The sequence below is a fragment of the Andrena cerasifolii genome, chromosome 14 (genome assembly GCF_050908995.1).
Source record: "Andrena cerasifolii isolate SP2316 chromosome 14, iyAndCera1_principal, whole genome shotgun sequence".
Lineage (NCBI taxonomy): Eukaryota > Metazoa > Arthropoda > Insecta > Hymenoptera > Andrenidae > Andrena > Andrena cerasifolii.
The window spans coordinates 9,120,801-9,139,772 of record NC_135131.1 but is presented as its reverse complement, the minus strand read 5'-3'; the positions used below and the strand labels follow the sequence as shown (position 1 = coordinate 9,139,772).

The following is an 18,972-nucleotide window of genomic DNA, read 5'->3' as shown; positions in this document are numbered from 1 at the left end:
CCGTAAAATCCGATATCATTTCGGACTCTCTGACGTTACCAGTAGTCAAACTAATCTATATAGGGTGTTATCAAACAGATAACGTTGCCGGAGCTCCTATCTGGTAGCCATATTTTTGATACAATATATAGGTGATCGATATATCCCTGTATAGTTCTCAGTAAGTGAGAGCACCCATTACGGATTGGACGGCTGGGAAACGTCCCCATCGTCGGCTTTAATTGTGTCGTCCAGTGTGTTACTACATCGACGAGATTTCGTTCTACGTGCTCCGCGAAGTCATGCGAGCACCCTTCGTTTCGTTCCGCGACGGAGTGTGTTTCTGTAATAGAGAAAGCTGAGGCGAGAAGGAAGCTCGGCGTGAAAGCAGGGAGAACACCGAGGGGATTAAAATTCCTGCGGATCGGCTCAAAGGACCGAGCGCGAAGGCGGCGGCAAAAAGGTAGATTTGGGGAGGAATTTCCTGCGACAGAGAAACATATCGCTTCGAATGAACTCGTCGCCAAAGATTAGCCGTTTTCGAATTTGATCGGGAGCGTTAGAGAAACGGCAGGACTCTCGGCCCGCGAACTCCTGCAAGGATCGAGGGGGTGTTTCCACCGAAGACACAGAGGAAAGTGAACGGAAGAGGAGCTTGGAAAATGGCAGCCGGTTACGACGAGTGCTACGACGCGTCCTGGCATCTGTTTCCTCCGGATTACGTCGAGGACGACTACAGGTAAGAATCCTGTGAACAGTCGGATCGACCGAAGGTACGTCGCGACCAGAGCTGGTCGAGTTTTCATTCAACTTATTAGAAATGAAGATTTGCAATGGCACTCCAAAATGAATAATATCGCAAACACTCTGAAAATGTCCCAGGTCTAGTTGCAGCATCTTCTACGATCTTTCCATGCTTGAATTTCATCCGGATTAAGAGCGAATCGCTATGAAATAAGTAATAAATGTCTGAAGTCGAACTTGAACCGAAGAGAACTCGTACACTCAAATTTCTGAAATAGGATGACGGATTTAAAGCTCTTTCGCGATTGATATTTAACACCTGCAGGCATACTTACTTGGCAGTGTGAATAATTCGGGAAAGTAATCCGAAACATCGATCGCGAGCTGTCAAGTCAGTCGTAGGAGAGAAAAATCAATGATAGGGCAGGAGTTAGCGCCGCGGAGGACGATTAGCATATCTGATTAGGCGGATAGCACCGGAAACCGGAAGTGAACGTTTAAGAGTAGTCACGCATATCGGTTAGGCGAATCCTTCGGTATAGAGTGGTACGCCTTGTTACACGGCTGGACACGCGAGAGAACTGAAATGGCCCCAAGTGCCAACACCTGTTGGTTTCCACCATAAATTTCGGATTAATCGTAACGCGAATGGATCGCTCGACTCGTGTGTTTCTGCGTGGCAAGCCGGTGTCGGATCACCGGCGGCGGAAGCCTTCGAAATTTCCACGGAATCCTACGGTTCTATTCGAGACCGCAACGCAGAAAGAGCCTCGTGAAAGTCAATCGATAATGCTAGTTATCACTGGAATTGCTGGTGTATTTTCTGGGGAAACAAATGGGGGATGCTTCTTTGTTAAAAAGTAGGTGGAAAGCGTGGAACAGGTACGTGTTCTTTTCCTACGGGTCTCTGTTTCTGAGAGAATGGGAGATCGAAATGAAATTCGATTGCGCGGTTGTTTGTAACGGGAGATTTATAGTGAAATTGTAGGCCTAGAGGATAAGCCGAGAATTATTTTCCTATTTCAATTAAGGTCAATGATAATGTTCCGCACAGTTGAGTTAACTAAGATTTCAGTTTCGATAAATCTTAATGCTAGATCCAGTGGACACGCGACCTAGATCTGTCGCGTTCCCATTGTCCGATGCAGGTCGATCGATACGTCCACGCAGCGATCACACGAATGGATTGTCTTCGCTCTTTTTTTTTTCAAACCGCAGTCGTGCCTCGCGTGATTAATGATTATGGACACGTGATATCGCGAAACGAAGTTAGAACGCCAGGGAATATCTGTGCCGTGTTTGTTCCAGCGCGAAAGTGAATAGATTTCGTGATTAGAAGTAGGGAAGATATGGTTGCATAAGAACAGGGATATTAATTTTCTTTGCGGATTATTAAAAAATTGCTCCAGTTCCATGTTCATTCTACAAGCATTTACCGAAGAATTTACAAACAACTAAGCGATTACTAACGCAAGAACACATACTTTAGAGTATGAAATAGTGCAGAGGCCTGTGAAAAGCCTAAGAGTTCAGATATTATTTGAATTACCACGTACAATATCAAAGGAATGACCAGATCAATGGCTTCCTAATACACCGAGAACAGAAAAGCTATATCTGCTTTCACCTTCCCTTATAAACTACCCAGTGCATAAACAGCAAACTCACAACTCTTAAGAAAACTGACATAACTCACCTCCGCTCTGAACACTAGCATATAAAGTCAATAAACTAATTACAGCTAAAAGCGAAATTTTATAAATCTAAAACACGTCAGGCAATAACTACTTAGCCTGCAGACCTGAAGAGCAAAACTGAAGAGGCTTGGAGAAGCAGAACTTGCTGCGCAAACATATCATTTCCTCCGTGCTCACAAAGAGTTTCCCCGTCTGCGACTGAATAAATATTCAAAACTGCGAGAGGCCACGGACAGGAAAGTCCTCGAGTGGGCCATCGAGGCTGTTACAAGGAACACTTTCTACGACCTTACAGCGTGTTCCAGCTCGACGGCGCGGCAAAGGAGACGAACAAGAATGGTTGGAAAAAGTGAATGGAGCCACGGTGCTGCCTTGTGCCTCGGATATAACTTCTTAAACGTTTCTTAAACGATGGCGGTGGCTGGTCTTTAACGAGCCGTGCAGAGTTTGGGTCACGTTTGGCCCCGTGGCTTCTAACGGCAGAGAAGACGAAGGGGCCCTCCTCGAGGAAGCTGCCCCCTCTGAAAGAGGTTTCCCCGAAGGCCACCCGCCGAGCCGTCTACTACGGCCACTACGTTCATTCATGACTCCAGGATCCGCTGCTCCATTGTGCCCACTTCATGAATGAACGTAAAACTCCATTTTCCCCGCCGACCCCTTTCACACCCTAGGCTCGTAGTCGCTTCTCGAGGCCCTTCAATCGCGTACAGTTGTACGGCAATCGAGAGAGCCGTGTTTGAAGGGCCTCGGGAGAAACCTTCTGCAGACAGTTGCACAGTTCTTGGTGGTTGTTGAGATTGCTACCGAGCGGCTTCGAAGTGTGAATTCGCATAAATTCTAGAAATTTAAACATCCCCAGGACGTAATCTCGAAGAGAAGATACAACATCCAGGAGCACAAAGCAACGCTTATAATCTCACCGTGACGCCGCAAGCTGCTTCTCTACGATGCATCCTCGCTCGCTGTCGAAAGCACCGATCAACGGTGCTTAACAATTTCCGCAATCCCGGTGGTAATAGCCACTCGAGGAGGGCGGCACTCGAGGATGACCGTTTCGATAGGCCAAGAGTCTAGTGGTGCTCGAGCTTATTGAGAAAAAATATTCAGATTCTCACGTAAACGCGGTGAACAGGGTGACGGGCAAACACAGGCACCATCCGTCCACTCCCGGGCCCGGCCAGATGTGTAAAGTAGGGGGTCCACTGGGCAAGGGCCGGGAAATTTTGCAGCAAGTCTTGCGCAGGCACGTAGCGGCAATAAATAAGAACCGCCGAGGGAGCCTCAGGTGTTTGACCGACAGGTACCGATATTGTGATGTTAATGGACGGGATATCTCGTAAATGGATGGAGCCGCCATTCAGCGCGGCACGTTTCAGCCCGGGCACCTGAATCTCCGCCGGAGTGAGGCGAGGTATCAAGTGGCCATTCGTGGGACGAGTACGCGCAAGTGTGTCCATAAACAGGAATCGACTGCTGCTACCAATGGCCCTCGGTTCCTTCCTCTCGAAAGGTCGAGTGCCGTTTATGGAAGGCACGAATTTTATTCATAACGAACGAATTTTAGCTTCGCTCCGTGAATTTTCAGGGTCCCTTCAGCCCCACGGGACGTCCTTCTCATGGTTACGGTGGTCGAAGGTGGTGGGGAGCTGAGGTTGTTTGGATGAGTTCTTTGCTTATGATTTTATTTAGGCAGGTTGGTTTAATTGTACTGTGGGGGTGATATGTGACTTTTTATCGGCCTTGGAACTCGGTGGTGCTATAGTTATCCACACGTTCCAAAGAATTCTCAGCTCCACATGAAGGATACCCAAACATTATCATTAATCACAAGTGTAACTTCATTGCTGAGCAAGCTGAAGAATAATTTCTCAGGACAGTTGGAAAACCTAATCACCTAACTTTCCTCGACAACGCTATCTAAACAGCAGCTGTTGCTAACATAAATCTTACGAATTGTACTTCCTTAATCAATATACAGTCAGTTATACAATTAAAGCGACATTCATCTCGCTCTATCCTGTGGTTACTATATAAATAAGTGGCTTCTTGAACCTCCATAAGCTGAAGGAGTTCAAATACAATTTGTGGATTAGATTAGCCCCCGATAATCTCGTGGCAGCAACGAGCCCGTCCGATTAACTTGAACAGGGCAGTTAACACCGTTTAAAACCGTCGTTATGGCGTTTAAGATAAACCATGGCGGTAGCCAGTCCGGTTGGACCCCGAGTTAATCCACTGTTTGAAGGAAGTAACCTCTATCGGTTAAGCCGATCGCCTTGCAACTGGCGGCGGCAGAGTTCGATCGCCAATGACGACTAAAAGTTTATATTCTCGAGCTCTTTGAGGGTAAACACCCAATGGTGGTAAACAGGCAGACGGAGAGGGACATAGACAGAGCGGGATAGACGAGGAAGGACTGGCTCCCAACCTGGCCACCTGGTAAGGCAATTAAACTCAACACTGGTGGCAGTAAAACCCTGCGTACTGCAACAATATGCAATAAATCATCGCTGTCCATATTTTCTCACCATGCACAAGTATCCGCCGAATAAAATACTTTACGACTGTTTTTATAGCGAGTAAAAACACGTGTGTGGAAAGTGGAAGTCACTCGACTTGGTCAAAATTAGTTGGTATAATAATGTGAAGAATTATTAATCTGGGGATGTTACTTTTCATACTTTATTCCGATATTAAATCGTGCAAGGAGGGTGAATTCTAAAAGAAGAGGGAGAATTCTAAAAGAGGAGGGAAAGTTGTAAAAGAGGAAAAAGAATTCTAAAAGAAAAGGGAGGAGTCTAAAAGAAGGGAGAAAATTATACAAGAAGAGTGAGAATTCTACAAGAAGAATGAGAATTCTAAAAAAAGGAGGTTAATTCTAAAAGATGAGGGTGAATTCTAATAGAAGAAGGAGAATTCTAAAAGAGGAGGGAAAGTTGTAAAAGAGGAAAAAGAATTTTAAAAGAAAAGGGAGAATTTTAAAACAAGAGGGAGAATTCTATAACAAGAGGAAGAATTCTACAAGAAGAATGAGAATTCTAAAAAAAGGAGGTTAATTCTAAAAGAAGAGGGTGAATTCTAATAGAAGAAGGAGAATTCTAAAAGAGGAGGGAAAGTTGTAAAAGAGGAAAAAGAATTTTAAAAGAAAAGGGAGAATTTTAAAACAAGAGGGAGAATTCTAAAACATGAGGGAGAATTCTAAAAGTTCTCCATTAAAACCGTTCACTCACAGCTCATCATCGATAACATATGTAGATTATGTCTTAGTGTTCCGACCCATACCTACTCCCAATAATCCACACTGGGAAGCTGAAGTCCATGTGGCACACAGAGGACAGTTCGTTCAGCGAATAACCATAAAAGATGAAACGAGATTTCCACGAAGAAAATCGTGTCGAGAGGTCAACACTCGATCATTGAAGGATCGTAATGATTCGTGGCACGATCCCCTCGACGTTTTCGGCGGCCGGCAAGGAAAAAGCACAGGCAACAACAGCCAGGGCAATGAAACAATGAGACGCAGACAAATTGGGTTGCGTGCTCGAAACAAGTTGGCACAGCTATCGCCAAACAGTCGTGGGATCCTCGCAAATGTTGCTCGATTGCCCGCCCAGCTCCAACTTCACCGACTCGGCTCCTCTTTTTCACGTTGCTGCTTCCTGCCGTCGACGTTTCCAGGACGAACGAGGAGAGGGAAGCGCTCCGACGAAGGAGGAAAAACGACGAGGAGAAACTCTCGTTGAATTCGATTCTAACCGAGTTAAACGGGCGCAGACATGTAAACGGGAACCTGGCGTTCTATCTTCCAGAAATTCCACTTCGAATCTCTTACGAGAAAGTGCCTTTTCCATGATTTATAAAAGTCAACGCTGTTTTCAGGCCCTGTAGCTTTTAAGGATTAAAATTCTGATACAGGGAGGTTTAGAAGATCCTCAACAGAAATGGTACAACACTTAGGTACAAGGGTTGCTTGAGATTGAAATTAGTAGAATATAATTAGGGTACACTCCACTCGATATTATCCGCAACTTCTTCTCTCTACTTGGGGATCTTATTTTATTGGGTTCTGGTAGCTTCTGCTGTTTTAATTTCTAATATAGGGGCGATGTAGAAGCTCCTGGGTAGCTGTGCTTTCAACTCCCCTTGCAGAAGAACTGGCACATACTAGAAGAATGTACTCAGAAAAGCTTGCAGAAGTGAATTAAACACCCTTAACCTCGTCTTCCCAAGTACACACCACTAGAACTCACGAAGCTCCTTTTAATACCCCCTAAAACTGCCCCACTATTCTACAAGTTCCCCCATAAATCACGTAACTGGTATTACACACGTATAGGGGGCCATTTTACAAGATTTTTAAGTACATCGCTCATAAATTTCCTCCCGCACAATCTTTGTAAACCCCCGAAGCTTCAAAGACCTGCGAAACGAGACTAGAACGTCGAAGAACTACGAAATGGATCGTACTCGAAGGAGTGACAAATTGGGTCGGTCGGATTCAGGTGAGATCTAGTATAATGGGCCTGCAGCTCGAATCAAATCGACCAGAAAAGCAGCCCGCATAAATACGAATATTTGTCAACGCACACACGGTGAATCTACCGAGGGAAAATGGCTGCAGGCTCGGTAAGAGGAGCGCGATTCGGAAGAGGAACAGGTAAGGGCCAAGGGCGACGATGGAGCGGGTTTCCGGTTCATTCTGACTGGCCTTTGTAGGTCCGTGTGGGCCCCTGTACGGGGAGAAGTCAAAAAGCACGGACAAGGGTGAATTTGACCATCCTGGCTAGTCTCACGAGTCCTCAACCTTGCATTTGTAACGCTGAGTCGAAGAGATTCCTTTCAAATAAGCCCTTAAATCAAGGTTCTTATAAAGTGTATCCTGAACAACCTCGATGGTCTTCTATTACACGAAAAATAAATAATACAATAAACTCGGATTACTTGTGGGCAAGACTGAGGGTTGCATTGTTTACTATGAGGCACATCGTAATTATTACTGTGTGAGATACATTTTCCAAGTTTAGAACGCTCTCCGAGGCTTAAGAGGATCGCAAAGGCTAGGTTGTTGTAAAATCCGTGGTTGCTAATTACTTCCCGAGCATCCCTACACCTAGAAATCAGTTTTCCCAGAGACAGAGATAGTCAAACGATAATTACAATCCAGCGCAGCCCCCTCTGAAGCCCAACAGTGAATTCGATGGCGACGTAACTTCCACCGAGCGGCGTAAATCGTTTAACGATCGCGAGGACGACCGAGGACGCTTGTAACCCAGTTTCGAGTATCAATAGGTCTCGATCCCAGGCGGAGAGAGAGAGGGGGAGAGGAAGTGGGCTAAAATTGACAGCAGAGGGATGAAGAGAGAAATAGAAAATCGAAACGACACGGTGAAAGCACCGCTAATGCCCTTTCACATTAACACTCGACGTAAAGTATGCTCTCGGTGTAAAAAGCCCTGATCGATGGAGCGACCCGATTGGTCGAGGCGCGGGGAGGGTTGAAATCAACCCCCGAAACACTTCTACGTCGCGATCCTCGACGCACCGTGCTCCGATTGGCCGGGCCAAGGCTCCACCCCCATGGAAACTCACCCCTCGTTGCGCTGCCAGCCGATCCTGCCCGTCCGGGGCCGCTGTTCCTCGAGCGTTTCGCCTTTCAATAAATTCCTATTCAACCCTCTGCTACGCTGCACCCTCGAATCCAAGTACACCGTCGTAACGCTGTTTCTTAGTTGCGTATAGAGGAAGAAGGGTGAATGGGACGTGTGCACTGGCGTTATATAGCTAATCACATCTTGAAATGATGGTAACTAAGTTCAGAAGCTTGTTGGAATGATAACGAAGTCAGAAGTCACATTGGCTCGTGTGTCGATAAGGAATGACTATCAAGCTCGTCTATGTGGTTCACGTTTCTAGTGGATCTCTATTATTTTTTAGGTTTAATTACGCCTGGAACAAGTAGTACAGCTCAATGCTTGGCACTCCTGTCTAGAAGTACGAGGCTATATAATAATATAAAACGTGGCAAATAATGAATTCAGAAGAGGAAGATCCGCCAACCCTAAGAAGAAACAAAGACCTGACAAAATTTAACTACAATTGCACCCCCTAATTTCCACGACTCCTTTCAACCACAAGCCCAACAATTTTATTCTCAAACGCAATCTGGCAAAGATTCTCGAGCAGACAGTGGAAACCAACCCACCCCTATCGCGAAAATGAGTGGCCACGCCAACCCTCGAAACGTTAGGAGGCATCCCCCGCCCGGGTCACCCAGAGTCCGACTTTCGCGAGCAGTTGCGGATCGAAATTGATTTCCGTGCACGACCTTCGGAGGGATCATCGACCGAGCCGCGCGTCTCTCCTCGGGCAAGGGAAGCGAGCGGGTCTTCCGTGGAAAATCCGCCCGGCGAGTGCTCGTCGACGAGGAGTGCCCCGCTGCACCGAGAGGGGTGGACTGTCGCCTGGCTCGGGCCGCGAGGGGTGAAACTCGGAATCTCCGCCCCTGCGAAGATCCGCCCTCGGGTTTCGAGGGTGCTTGACGGGCGAAACTGCGCGGAGGTAGGGAACACTAGCCGTCAAGTGCTCGTCGAGGACACTCAAAAACTACAAGGAGAGCCCTTCAGAGCGCTGCTAGGAGGACTCTGCTAGGTGTCTCGGCTCAGTTCGTCCTCTCCCGTTCGACCGCGAAGTCTCAGCCAAGTACCGTCCAGGTCTCGTCAACGTAGTGCTCCCCGTGGAAACGCGACCCAGTTCCAACGAGCGTGCCTCCTGCACGACAGGGAGCCCCGAACGCGGAGCTGACCGCGTGCGCCGCTTGGGCCCCGCGATGTCCTCGAGGAGACGGCTGGCCGGCCGAGAAGAGGATGCACCGGTGCGCGTGTGAACGTTGAACGGATTCGCGGAGTGACGGTGTTGGGATAGTGAGGGCCAGAGGCAGGGTAGAAAAGGGGGACGAAAGTGGACCGAGTGAAAAGATAAACAGAAAGGTACGAGGGAGCTGTAGAGAGGACAGGGTTAAGGGAAGAGAGTGCTCGATAGAGGGAGAGAGATTAAAATAAGAAAGAGAGGTGATATTCGATCGATCCGAGGGCCGGTTCCGAGCAAGTACGCGGCGAGGCCAGTGAAAGGCACCGAGGACTTTGTAACATGTACTGACGCCACTGAAACACCTCACCGAGACCCTTTCAAAATGGCGGACAAGAATAAGATTCTGCCCTGGTCGCTGCTATCATATCCGACCAGTCTATTGAATCACGTCTGGTACAGCCACCTTGCTTTCAATAATAGGTAAACGAACCATCAAGAACACCGAATACCACACCGCCGGGTTTAACGGAGCTTCTCTGACACCACCATCCACCCCCAGCTCAGACACCCTCCAGTAGAGTTGTTTCATCGACGCTTCTCTTCGAGCGTACTTTCGCATGCGTTTGTGTTAGAGTTTCCACCGTGGACGAGCACGTTTGCGATAAATACAGTATGTTGTAGTTGGGCTTGCATCGTGGATGGAAGAAATGCAGCGAAGTCGTGGAAAGAATAAAGTGTAACGATGGTAGCATGTTTTGCGGATGCACTATTTATTGTTTCTGAATAATAACAAATTCGGGGCTTAAGCGTGTCAAAGTGAATAGGGGTTTCGAGCCCTACAGCCTGAAAGGGTAAAAGTGACTCGCTATATTTCTTCTAATTTCCTCGAGGATTCTTTTAACAAAAGCTGATGATAAATTCGTAACATCAAGTTTGTAGATCTCGATTCTCTCTTTTTTTTAAGCTTAGCACTCCCCAGTGGTTTTTGAAGATTTGTGGAGATTTAACAATGGCCTGGAAATGGCTGGTGATAAAAGCGAAACGTAACAAAAAGTTGTCGGGGGGTCCGTCGATGATTCCATCGATAATCCGTGGTTTTGTGATCGCCCAAAGATCTTGATGACCCTGAATTCTTGCACGTGGCTTCAGCGGGATGTATCGGTGGCTTATCGAAACGAATTTCCGTTCGATCATTGTACCCTTGACGGGAATCTTGAACGCGTGTGTCGCTCCGCATTGTGCATTTTACATAAACAAAAAGAAGAAACCGAAGGATTTTCAATTAGACTCTTAGTCATTTGTTTAATTGCAACTGTTGAAATCGCTAGTGATTTCAACGCTGTGGCTTAAGAATTAATTGGTCAAAGATAAGCATGAATCACTCCTGTCAAAGTGTTTACGATTTTAGAATGAAATATTTATATATGTTTGTGTAGCAACCTCTCAGTGATTTGCATTAAAAACGCCTAACCTCTTTCGTTGCATAAAATTAGATAGCTTTCGCGAACTTCTTTCATTAAACTAGCTGCTGTTTCTCACTTTCTTGTGTGACGCTTGAAAGCTTAAACACGAGCTTAGAATTTTTTCTTAATCCTTGAAATTCCAAAGAGGCACAATCTTTAGAACTGTTAGACCCTTCCCTTCGTCGATCATCTATCACATTTCACTAATCGTAAGACTACGTCTTCCTTAATCTTCATCAAGGGGAGCATCCACATCCAAACTAACAACAAATTCACCTTTTCAATTATCGCAAGTTTCATAGACGAGACAGTGAAATATTTAGAAATTCAATTCATCAACTGGAGTCAAGTACTCTGTTCCCCATCAGCGTCATTCTTCCCCCTGAAATCTTTCGCTGAGAATTCGCAATGACCTATATTTAAAGTAGCAATTTACCAAATATAATCAACAACAAGTAGTTAACTATCGTAGTCTACCGAACATCACGCGATGGTTAGAGACATGGTGGACGTTCTTTCTCGATTAGGAGAAACTGCTCGACCGTCCAGCGTCACGACGGAAGGCCCTTTGAATGACCGGAGGAACGTGGCCGAACGTGTCGCGATAATAGGTCGTTTGGCTTAAACTGGTGGGCCAGAAATTCGCTTCTGTGCTAAGGGACAGGTTGTTTGGCAGGGAAACTGCAGGTATCCCGCGAGCGGCTTGTCCTTTTCACGGGAAAGACGCGCCTAATCGGGTTTTAAGGGCCCCGGGATGGCTTCTTGACGCTCCGCTCGCCAGTTCCACCCTCCAAGCCGCAGGACAACTCAGGAAATTGGATTGATTCGCTCCGAAAACCGACCTTTGTGCCCGACTTTTCGACTCGCGAGATCCTTCCGCCCGAAACCAGACGATCCAACCCTTCGTTTAAACAAGCTTTCTGCTTCCTTCTCAGTATAATTTAACCACGTTTGCTTTACTCCGTTTTCTTGCTCGTTTCAAACACCGAACACAGAGACAAAGTGATCCTTTTAATGCACGTACGGAGGAGAGGTTCGTTCAAGTGACCACGTAGAATGCTCGATTAGTGTTTAGCTAACGTAGTTTCCACTTGGATGATTGTTTTTCAAACGAGCCTCGACGTCTCTCTGTTGCAGAATTTTGGAGAGCATAAAGATGCCGAGGACAGGCTTCCACATCCATGACATCCTGCAGCTGGACTCGAAGCCGTCTCAGGAGGAAACCGAGGTCCAAGGTAAGGACGAATGAACCTTCCGCGTTTAATGCTGTCGAGCCTGTAGAGTTGTTTTAAAACATCGTCTGTCGATACTACTTTCTTTGGGATTTCTGTTCCAGGTAGCACCACGGTCCTACCGACCACGAACGATGTCCCGTCGGCGTATCAACAGTTTTTCGAGCACACGACGGCCATGTTGCAACCCGCGATTTACGCGAACCTGAATAGGGGAAGCCTACCGCCGCCGCCACCTGGTCTGCTGGGATGGCCGACTGGTCCAACGCTGCCGACTACCTTGCCACAACCCCTGGAGGAAGTGAATGGTGAGTGACAGAATGTCTATTATACCCCCTTCGCGTGGAGGCCGAAGAAGAAATGGAAGGAACTTTAAATAGGCAGAGCTGCGCGCTGCTTGAATCGATGGGGTCGCTGCAGAGGTATTTGCAGATCTTTGCATACATCATCCCCATCACCCGTTGTCCCAATCTCTCCGCTGTTAACGTTCTAAAATGCCTTCAAATCGAAACTCTAATTCTTCGAGGAGAAATCTCTGTAGGTGTAGATTTCAATACAGTCAAGGAGATATAAATATGTGAAGCTGCCAGTCGTTCTGGGATTTATTGATACACATCATCCCCTAAATTCTGCGCCCCTTTCCATACGAAATGCGGTTATTCCAGCCGTAATCCTCCCTCGTGAATGTAACCTAATATTACACGACTCGATCGTTTACTTTGTCATCTATCCAACAACTAATTATCTCGGCCGGATTACACTCCAGAAATCAATTATTACTGTAAGTCGTACGGTAATTTAAAAGTTCAAATGAAAATACTTTCGATGCGAACACTCCATAGCGGAATAAATGCCAATAATGGATTGTGAAACTATATCAGGATTTATGTATACATGTATATAGGTGTCTTTCTTTTCTCGTTACTTTCACGAGGAGGGCACCATCTTGCTCGCTAAAAGGTTCCTTATCAACTGGATACTAGCACGCGATCCACAGCCTTCGCGCAGGGATATGTTGACAGGGGGTTCGGTGAAAAAGTTGGGGGTACATAGAAACCCTTATTTATTTATCACGATACAATTGGCCCACGTCGGCTAAGCAGGATTTAATGGTCCTGTAAAAGCTCCTTGTGGCTCCTGCTCACCGATTGGCTCGTACAGGGGGACAGATGTCCTTTCGAGGACAGATGCGTGTGCATAGGCCTGTGGGCCCTCGATGAATCGAAATTGTCACGCCCAAAAAATCCACCGGTAGCCTATCAGCTCTTTTCACTTTTTCCTTATCGTTTTAACTCGTCCGTTTCGCCCTGTCCCTATTTTACGATTGTTACCGTGAAATCGAGAAATCGGGGGGGATTTCGCCCCATCCAAGGGGGGAAGGGTGTCGTTGATATTCCACTGGTGCAGACAAACAATTCTTCTTCATTTTCTATTTGTTTCCACGAAGCTTCTTCTAATTTTTTACTTAGCTGAACGCATTAGGATTGTTTTTGAAAATCATTTGTAACTGAAATTAAGCTCCTCCAACTAAAAACTTTAATCAATTAAAATCGAAGTTAATTTCAACTAAATTTATTACAATTTCGCTCCTCCCAGATTGTTCAGTTAAATTGGTAATCAAGGTATTTTCGTAGTCTCCGGGCCCCGTGTCCTGTTAGTGCCCTGTCCCTTTGCACCGAATAGTTAGCTACTATTCACCGTAGCCAGTGATCGCGCAGGATTAATGCGAACTTAGAATCGCGGTGCACGGATGATCAGCCTTGAAACGAGGGTGTAATTAATCGTTGAATCGTTTCATCTAAAGACGTTAACACCGCCATTGGCGAGTGTCTAATTGAAATCACGACGCGACACACCGAGCGGAGGCTAATCTCCCATGAAAATGATACAGTCGGTCCCATGGGGCGCAGCCAGGGCGCGGGGGTATCAAACAGGCTTTATATCGCTTCGCACCCTCCCGAAACGGGCGCAGGGATCTCGCTGACAAAAGCGTATTGTGTGCTCGCCCGGCCAGGGATTCGACGTTGTACATTAAATTAGCGTGTCTCCTCCACGGCCACCGCGGTATTTGCCACTTTAGCGTGGGGCCAATCAAAATATTGGTGGATTAAACGGCGAACGCGACGGGCGCACTGAATCGTCGGGTACTCTCCTCTATTCCATCCTGAACGAACTTAGTATTTCCCTCATTTTCTTCTTCAACTTGACACCAAGCAGTTCTATCAGTAGCGAGATTTACTCAGTACCTCACTGCATCGCTTTTCCCCAGAGCCTACGATGCTGTTAATACCGCTCTGGATTTACTTAGTCCCCGAAAATTGCACAGGAACGTGACTTTTAGAACCCCGTCGATGCGTTCAGAACGATGAGTGAGCATTCGTTTAGGAGGACTTAAGAAATCGATACAGATACTTGCATCTGCCTGCAATCACCGTTAAGAGTTCCAAGGGTACTAAAAAATGCAGCTGCAGCTCTGGTCACTTTCGTAATGGCCCCGTGCCTAAATGAATTTATCGATTCCCAAACGGTTCACCACACGGCGCACCTAATCGAATACGAGGATCGTTGTTAGATTCTGGGAGCTTTGGAACATGGTAGGCCGACACAAATGAAACTAATCTTTATTAGCTTCCCCACGAGCGTCACAGAACTACTCCACAATCATATTCAATACTGAACTGTCAAAGACGGAGATCAAAATTCCAAGAATCACAACCGAACGTCAACTCTACCAACCGTTCGCACCTTCAACTAACCCCGTACTCTTTGAACCATTGCAGTGCTCCAGCAGCCAGACTCGACCAGCCCAACGATCTCGGACCTGTCGTTCGCCCCGAAGCAAGAGAGCAGCCACGAGTGCAAGGAGGAAGAGTCGGCCGAGTTCGAGGACGACCAGCAAGCGGCCGAGGCGCAGCCCCACGAGACCGAGCACAAGAAGCGGAAGAGGCGAGTGCTGTTCTCCAAGGCGCAGACGTTCGAGCTGGAGAGACGCTTCCGTCAGCAGCGATACCTTAGCGCCCCGGAAAGGGAGCACCTGGCCTCGATCATCCGGCTGACGCCCACCCAGGTGAAGATCTGGTTCCAGAACCACAGGTACAAGACGAAGAGGGCGGCCACCGAGAGGGTAGAAGCAAGCGGCAGCGGTTGCTCGCCAAGAAGAGTGGCTGTTCCCTTGCTGATCAAGGACGGCAAGCCGTGCCAGTCGAAGCTGATGGAGCCAGCGGTGTACACCAGCGCTGGGCAGGTACCCATGCCGCCGTACATGCAGAAGCCTTACTGGTGGTAAACAGAACTTCTAGTGAGCGTTGTGAACTGTGCGTCGCTGGTACTGGGATGTCTAAGTGCACGTGGATCGGCACACTCGACGTTTCAGTGGACACGAGGTCGATGGCTACGGGATACCTGAGGAGTGAGCATTCACGGGTGATCGAAGAGTTCTTCGTTCTGAACGAGAACACGTCAATAATTCCATCGACGAGAGTGAACAGTGACGAGTGAATATGGAGTAGTTCTTGGGTGGATGATAGAGGAAGCGCAGATATTCTTGGGATAAGTTGGGGCGTTTAGAACAGCGCCACTGATTTGCGGCGTTTCGGAATCTTGAAGTGCAGCATAGTTCAACGAGAAGACTCTTTACTGTTTCCAGTGAGAATTCTGTGAAACATATTACTAGCATAGATCCGTCTATCAGCAATGGTGAACATAGAGTCTTAAACGAAGGGAAACAGTAACTGCGACGTGTTCTTGATGACTAGGTACTCGAGAGCACTTTGATTTAAAGAAGTCGGTGAAACTTTTCTGGGAAAAAAGTGTCACTGGACGGACCTAAGGGGATGGGAGGCTTCCTTGGAAGTGGACTTGAAGGAGCGAGGAGAATGGCGCGAAACCAAAGATAATATTCGAACCCTTCGGAACGTGTATCGTGGCGGGAAAGTGATCTAGCGCGAATAAATAGATAAGTAAATGAGATACGTAGGATGTTGGTCGTTAGATAAATTCACTGTTTACAAGTCCCTGCGTTTTCTTTCCATCTTTCCCTTCTATCGTGCAGAAGTGTCACGCGTAGTCGAGCGCTCGTTGAAAGAAGGCGTCGAACAGCGAAATCGCAAAGATTGCCCGTCGCTTATGTAACGCGAGCGGCTCGCTTTCTATCAATCTAATCGCGATAACGAGATAAAACGATGGAAAACAATTACTCTGCTCGAGGATGGCGAAAATAATTCCACGCTTTAAAAGGGAATAGAACCTCCTGCACTTGGATTACGAACATTCGACGAATCTTCGGTAGGTCTTATATTTCTAATTTGATAGAACAGACATGTAGCGAACATTTTTAGAGATACCATCAGAGGAATGAAATTGTAGAGACTTATCAGATCGATAACTGTTCGAAGCTTGTCGTTTGAGCGTGTTCCTTCGCTTAGGAGTTCTCGTGAAATAGGGGACGGTCAGTTTTCTAACGTTTAAGTTCGACGATTGAACGACTTCGAGTACGATCGTGTGTGAAAGGTGTGCGAAACAGACGACTGCTTAATGTTCTCTGGCAGGTGGATGAAAACAGGCACTAACACTGTAATTATGTAGAATGTGAATGAAACAGGGGTTGGTGAGTGACACTCGAATAGTCGACAAAGGAATCCCAGTTTATCGCCTTTAACTAGATAGCGTGTAATTAATTCGATAGGTTGTATATATGTACATTGTGTATAATACATAGTAGTCTAATATATCAGATACATATTTAATAAAATCGAATCTTCAGCGAAAGAAACGTCTCGTTTATTACCCTTTTCTAACATTACGCAAAACGATGAATGAATTTATGGGTTTTAACCACCATTACAATTTTTATAGTTAATTCAAGCACCAAGATCGAGCAAATTCAATCGCATTGAATTTGCTATCTGCCCGAGCTGCATTTGCACGCTTGACGTGATTAAACAATACACTCGAAGACATCGTCACCCCAGTTCCACCCGTTCCATTGCTCCTTTTTATTTCTCTCCTCGACCGTGTTCCATAACGCTTCCCTTTTTCGGGACACGCCGGATGCCGGTGTAGCTTGAGTGACAAGCTTCCGGTTTCCGTTTCCGAGCAGCCATCTTGTTACCGGTTTAGATTTCCTGAGGGCGTCCAAAGGGCCTCGATGGGGAGCTGCGTTTCGACTTCTGTCCAAAAACTTTTCACTCTCCCGTCGCGACTTAATAAATCACCAGCTCGTAATTCAAACCCTCGCTGGAATTCATTTGCAATCGGGGAGCAATTAATCAACGACGGGAAAGCTCAGAAATTAACAATTTCTACGGTACAGACCAGAGTACCGAAGCACTACCCCCATTTCTATGCTTTCAATATCAAAATCGAAGAGTTGGAGAATTAATCAATTAATAATTCGACTGCAAAGCCACCATCTTCTAAACGCAGGCCACAAGTTCTATTTATGCAAGAATTTTATTTTAAAATATAATATGGTAATGTCTTTTCTATTACTATTGACACGTTGGGACGTGAATGTTAGTAACAATTTCTCGGAGTCGATAAGATTTTTCTTTTTTATCTAAAGAAATCGAAGAAATTGGCCCAGATTATTAGATAACAAGCTTTGCGCTAAAACATTCGTGGAGGTGAAAGTATATTGTCGATCGCTTGATTTGGTTTATTCAAGCGTCTTTATCGCGAATTCCTTGCTTCCTTCACCCACGGTTCCCGAAATTATCAGCTACTAATGAGAGCCGAGTCACCAGGCGTTACCTGGTGGTCACGGAAACGCTAATCAGCTGGCGATTACGTATCTGAATTATTTGTCGATTTATCGACAGAGCCACTGAACTTTATAATCTGCTTTAATGTACGAAATAACCATTGACACGTTTCGAGGCTTTATCGATGCCTTTGTCAAACTTTCCGCTCCAGAACAACGAAGCAGAGATTCTGTTATAATCGGGGTGGCTAAAAATGGCCACCAGAGTTTCCCAAGTGGTGTCCCGCGAAAAGTTATTTTACGATAGAATTTCTAATTTTTCTGTTTTATATGTGGGTGATTTATTTCGATGTTAGAACCCTTCGTATATGAAAAGGACTGTTGAGGTTGGGGGTTCCCCCAAATTTTAGTGAATTTGGAAGAGTTCCGTGATGTTCAGAAGGGAAACTCTGAACTACACTATTCTGGAATACCATATCGATGACTTAGTGCACAAATATTACGTCCACTTTTTGTGAAATTTGAATTTTGATATGCAACAAATAGTTCTTCACTGATTCTTTATGCTGTATAAAAATCACAGTTACACCTGCTTCATAAATTTGTCAAAAATAATATTTTTCTTGTATGCTCCTGAAACTTATGCACCATTGCATATTTAAATCTGTTTTTCTCGCAAGCTTCCATCTCCAAAAATGAATGACTTTTCACTCGTTCCTCTAATCTCCCTCGAAACGACTGACCACACCTCATCACCCACGAAGCCAAGTAGCCTCGCTGTTTCAACACAGAGAGAAAAAAAGGAGTATAGAGTCTCCTTTTCACGAGACACCTCTGTTCCCCGGCACAGGATCGATCCTCCCCCGCGTGGTGGCCGATGGCCAGAGAGGATTCTCCAGTTCTCGCGGGCAGCAATTTCGCCGTATCTTCGCGTCCCCATCCGTCGATCCCTTTCGCCGCCGGTTATCTTCCCCTGGACGTGGGGCCGAGCGTAACGAGAGAGATGACGTAGCGAAGTAAATGGAGTGGACAGCGGGCAGCATATGCTTTGTGCCCACCCCAGGAATCCTTGTATAAAACGAAGCCACCCCGCGCGACGGCCAGGGTGGCGGAGGAATATTCCAGGCGGCGGCGTGCGCGAAATGTCGGTGCGTCGAACCGGAAGCTGGAGATAACATTCAGCCCGCTAGCAGGCCGTTCTGTGATTTATACGACCGGCCCTATAATCTGCGGAGATTTCGACTACGTGGACCGTCCGCTCTCGGCCCGCCTCTCCTAGAATCTCGCCAAGCTGCGAGTAAAACGCTAGCACGCGTGCACGTTGCGCTTGGGTCATTGTGATCGCTCTC

At 46.5% G+C, this 18,972-nt stretch overlaps 1 protein-coding gene across 2 annotated transcripts; it reads left to right on the top strand.

Moving 5' to 3' along the window:
- The first annotated feature begins 120 nt into the window (after positions 1-120).
- On the top strand, positions 121-16,693 carry LOC143376328 (uncharacterized). 2 transcript variants are annotated; one of them, XM_076826513.1, is made up of 4 exons: positions 121-718; positions 11,828-11,925; positions 12,027-12,230; positions 14,703-16,693. In XM_076826513.1, exons 1-4 carry the CDS (start codon positions 642-644, stop codon positions 15,206-15,208), a joined length of 885 nt encoding a protein of 294 aa, XP_076682628.1. In that variant the 5' UTR covers positions 121-641; the 3' UTR covers positions 15,209-16,693. The 2 variants fall into 2 exon arrangements, with proteins under 2 accessions (XP_076682628.1, XP_076682629.1); XM_076826514.1 differs by lacking the exon at positions 121-718 and adding an exon at positions 9,231-9,707.
- The last annotated feature ends 2,279 nt before the right edge of the window (positions 16,694-18,972 follow it).

Bases quoted from the DNA above. Each gene is read 5' to 3' on its own strand.
- LOC143376328 (XM_076826514.1), top strand. From the start codon at position 9,610: ATGGCGGACAAGAATAAGATTCTGCCCTGGTCGCTGCTATCATATCCG. The intron at 9,708-11,827 runs GTAAACGAACCA...TCTCTGTTGCAG, and splicing joins CACCTTGCTTTCAATAATAG to AATTTTGGAGAGCATAAAGA. The intron at 11,926-12,026 runs GTAAGGACGAAT...TTTCTGTTCCAG, and splicing joins GGAGGAAACCGAGGTCCAAG to GTAGCACCACGGTCCTACCG.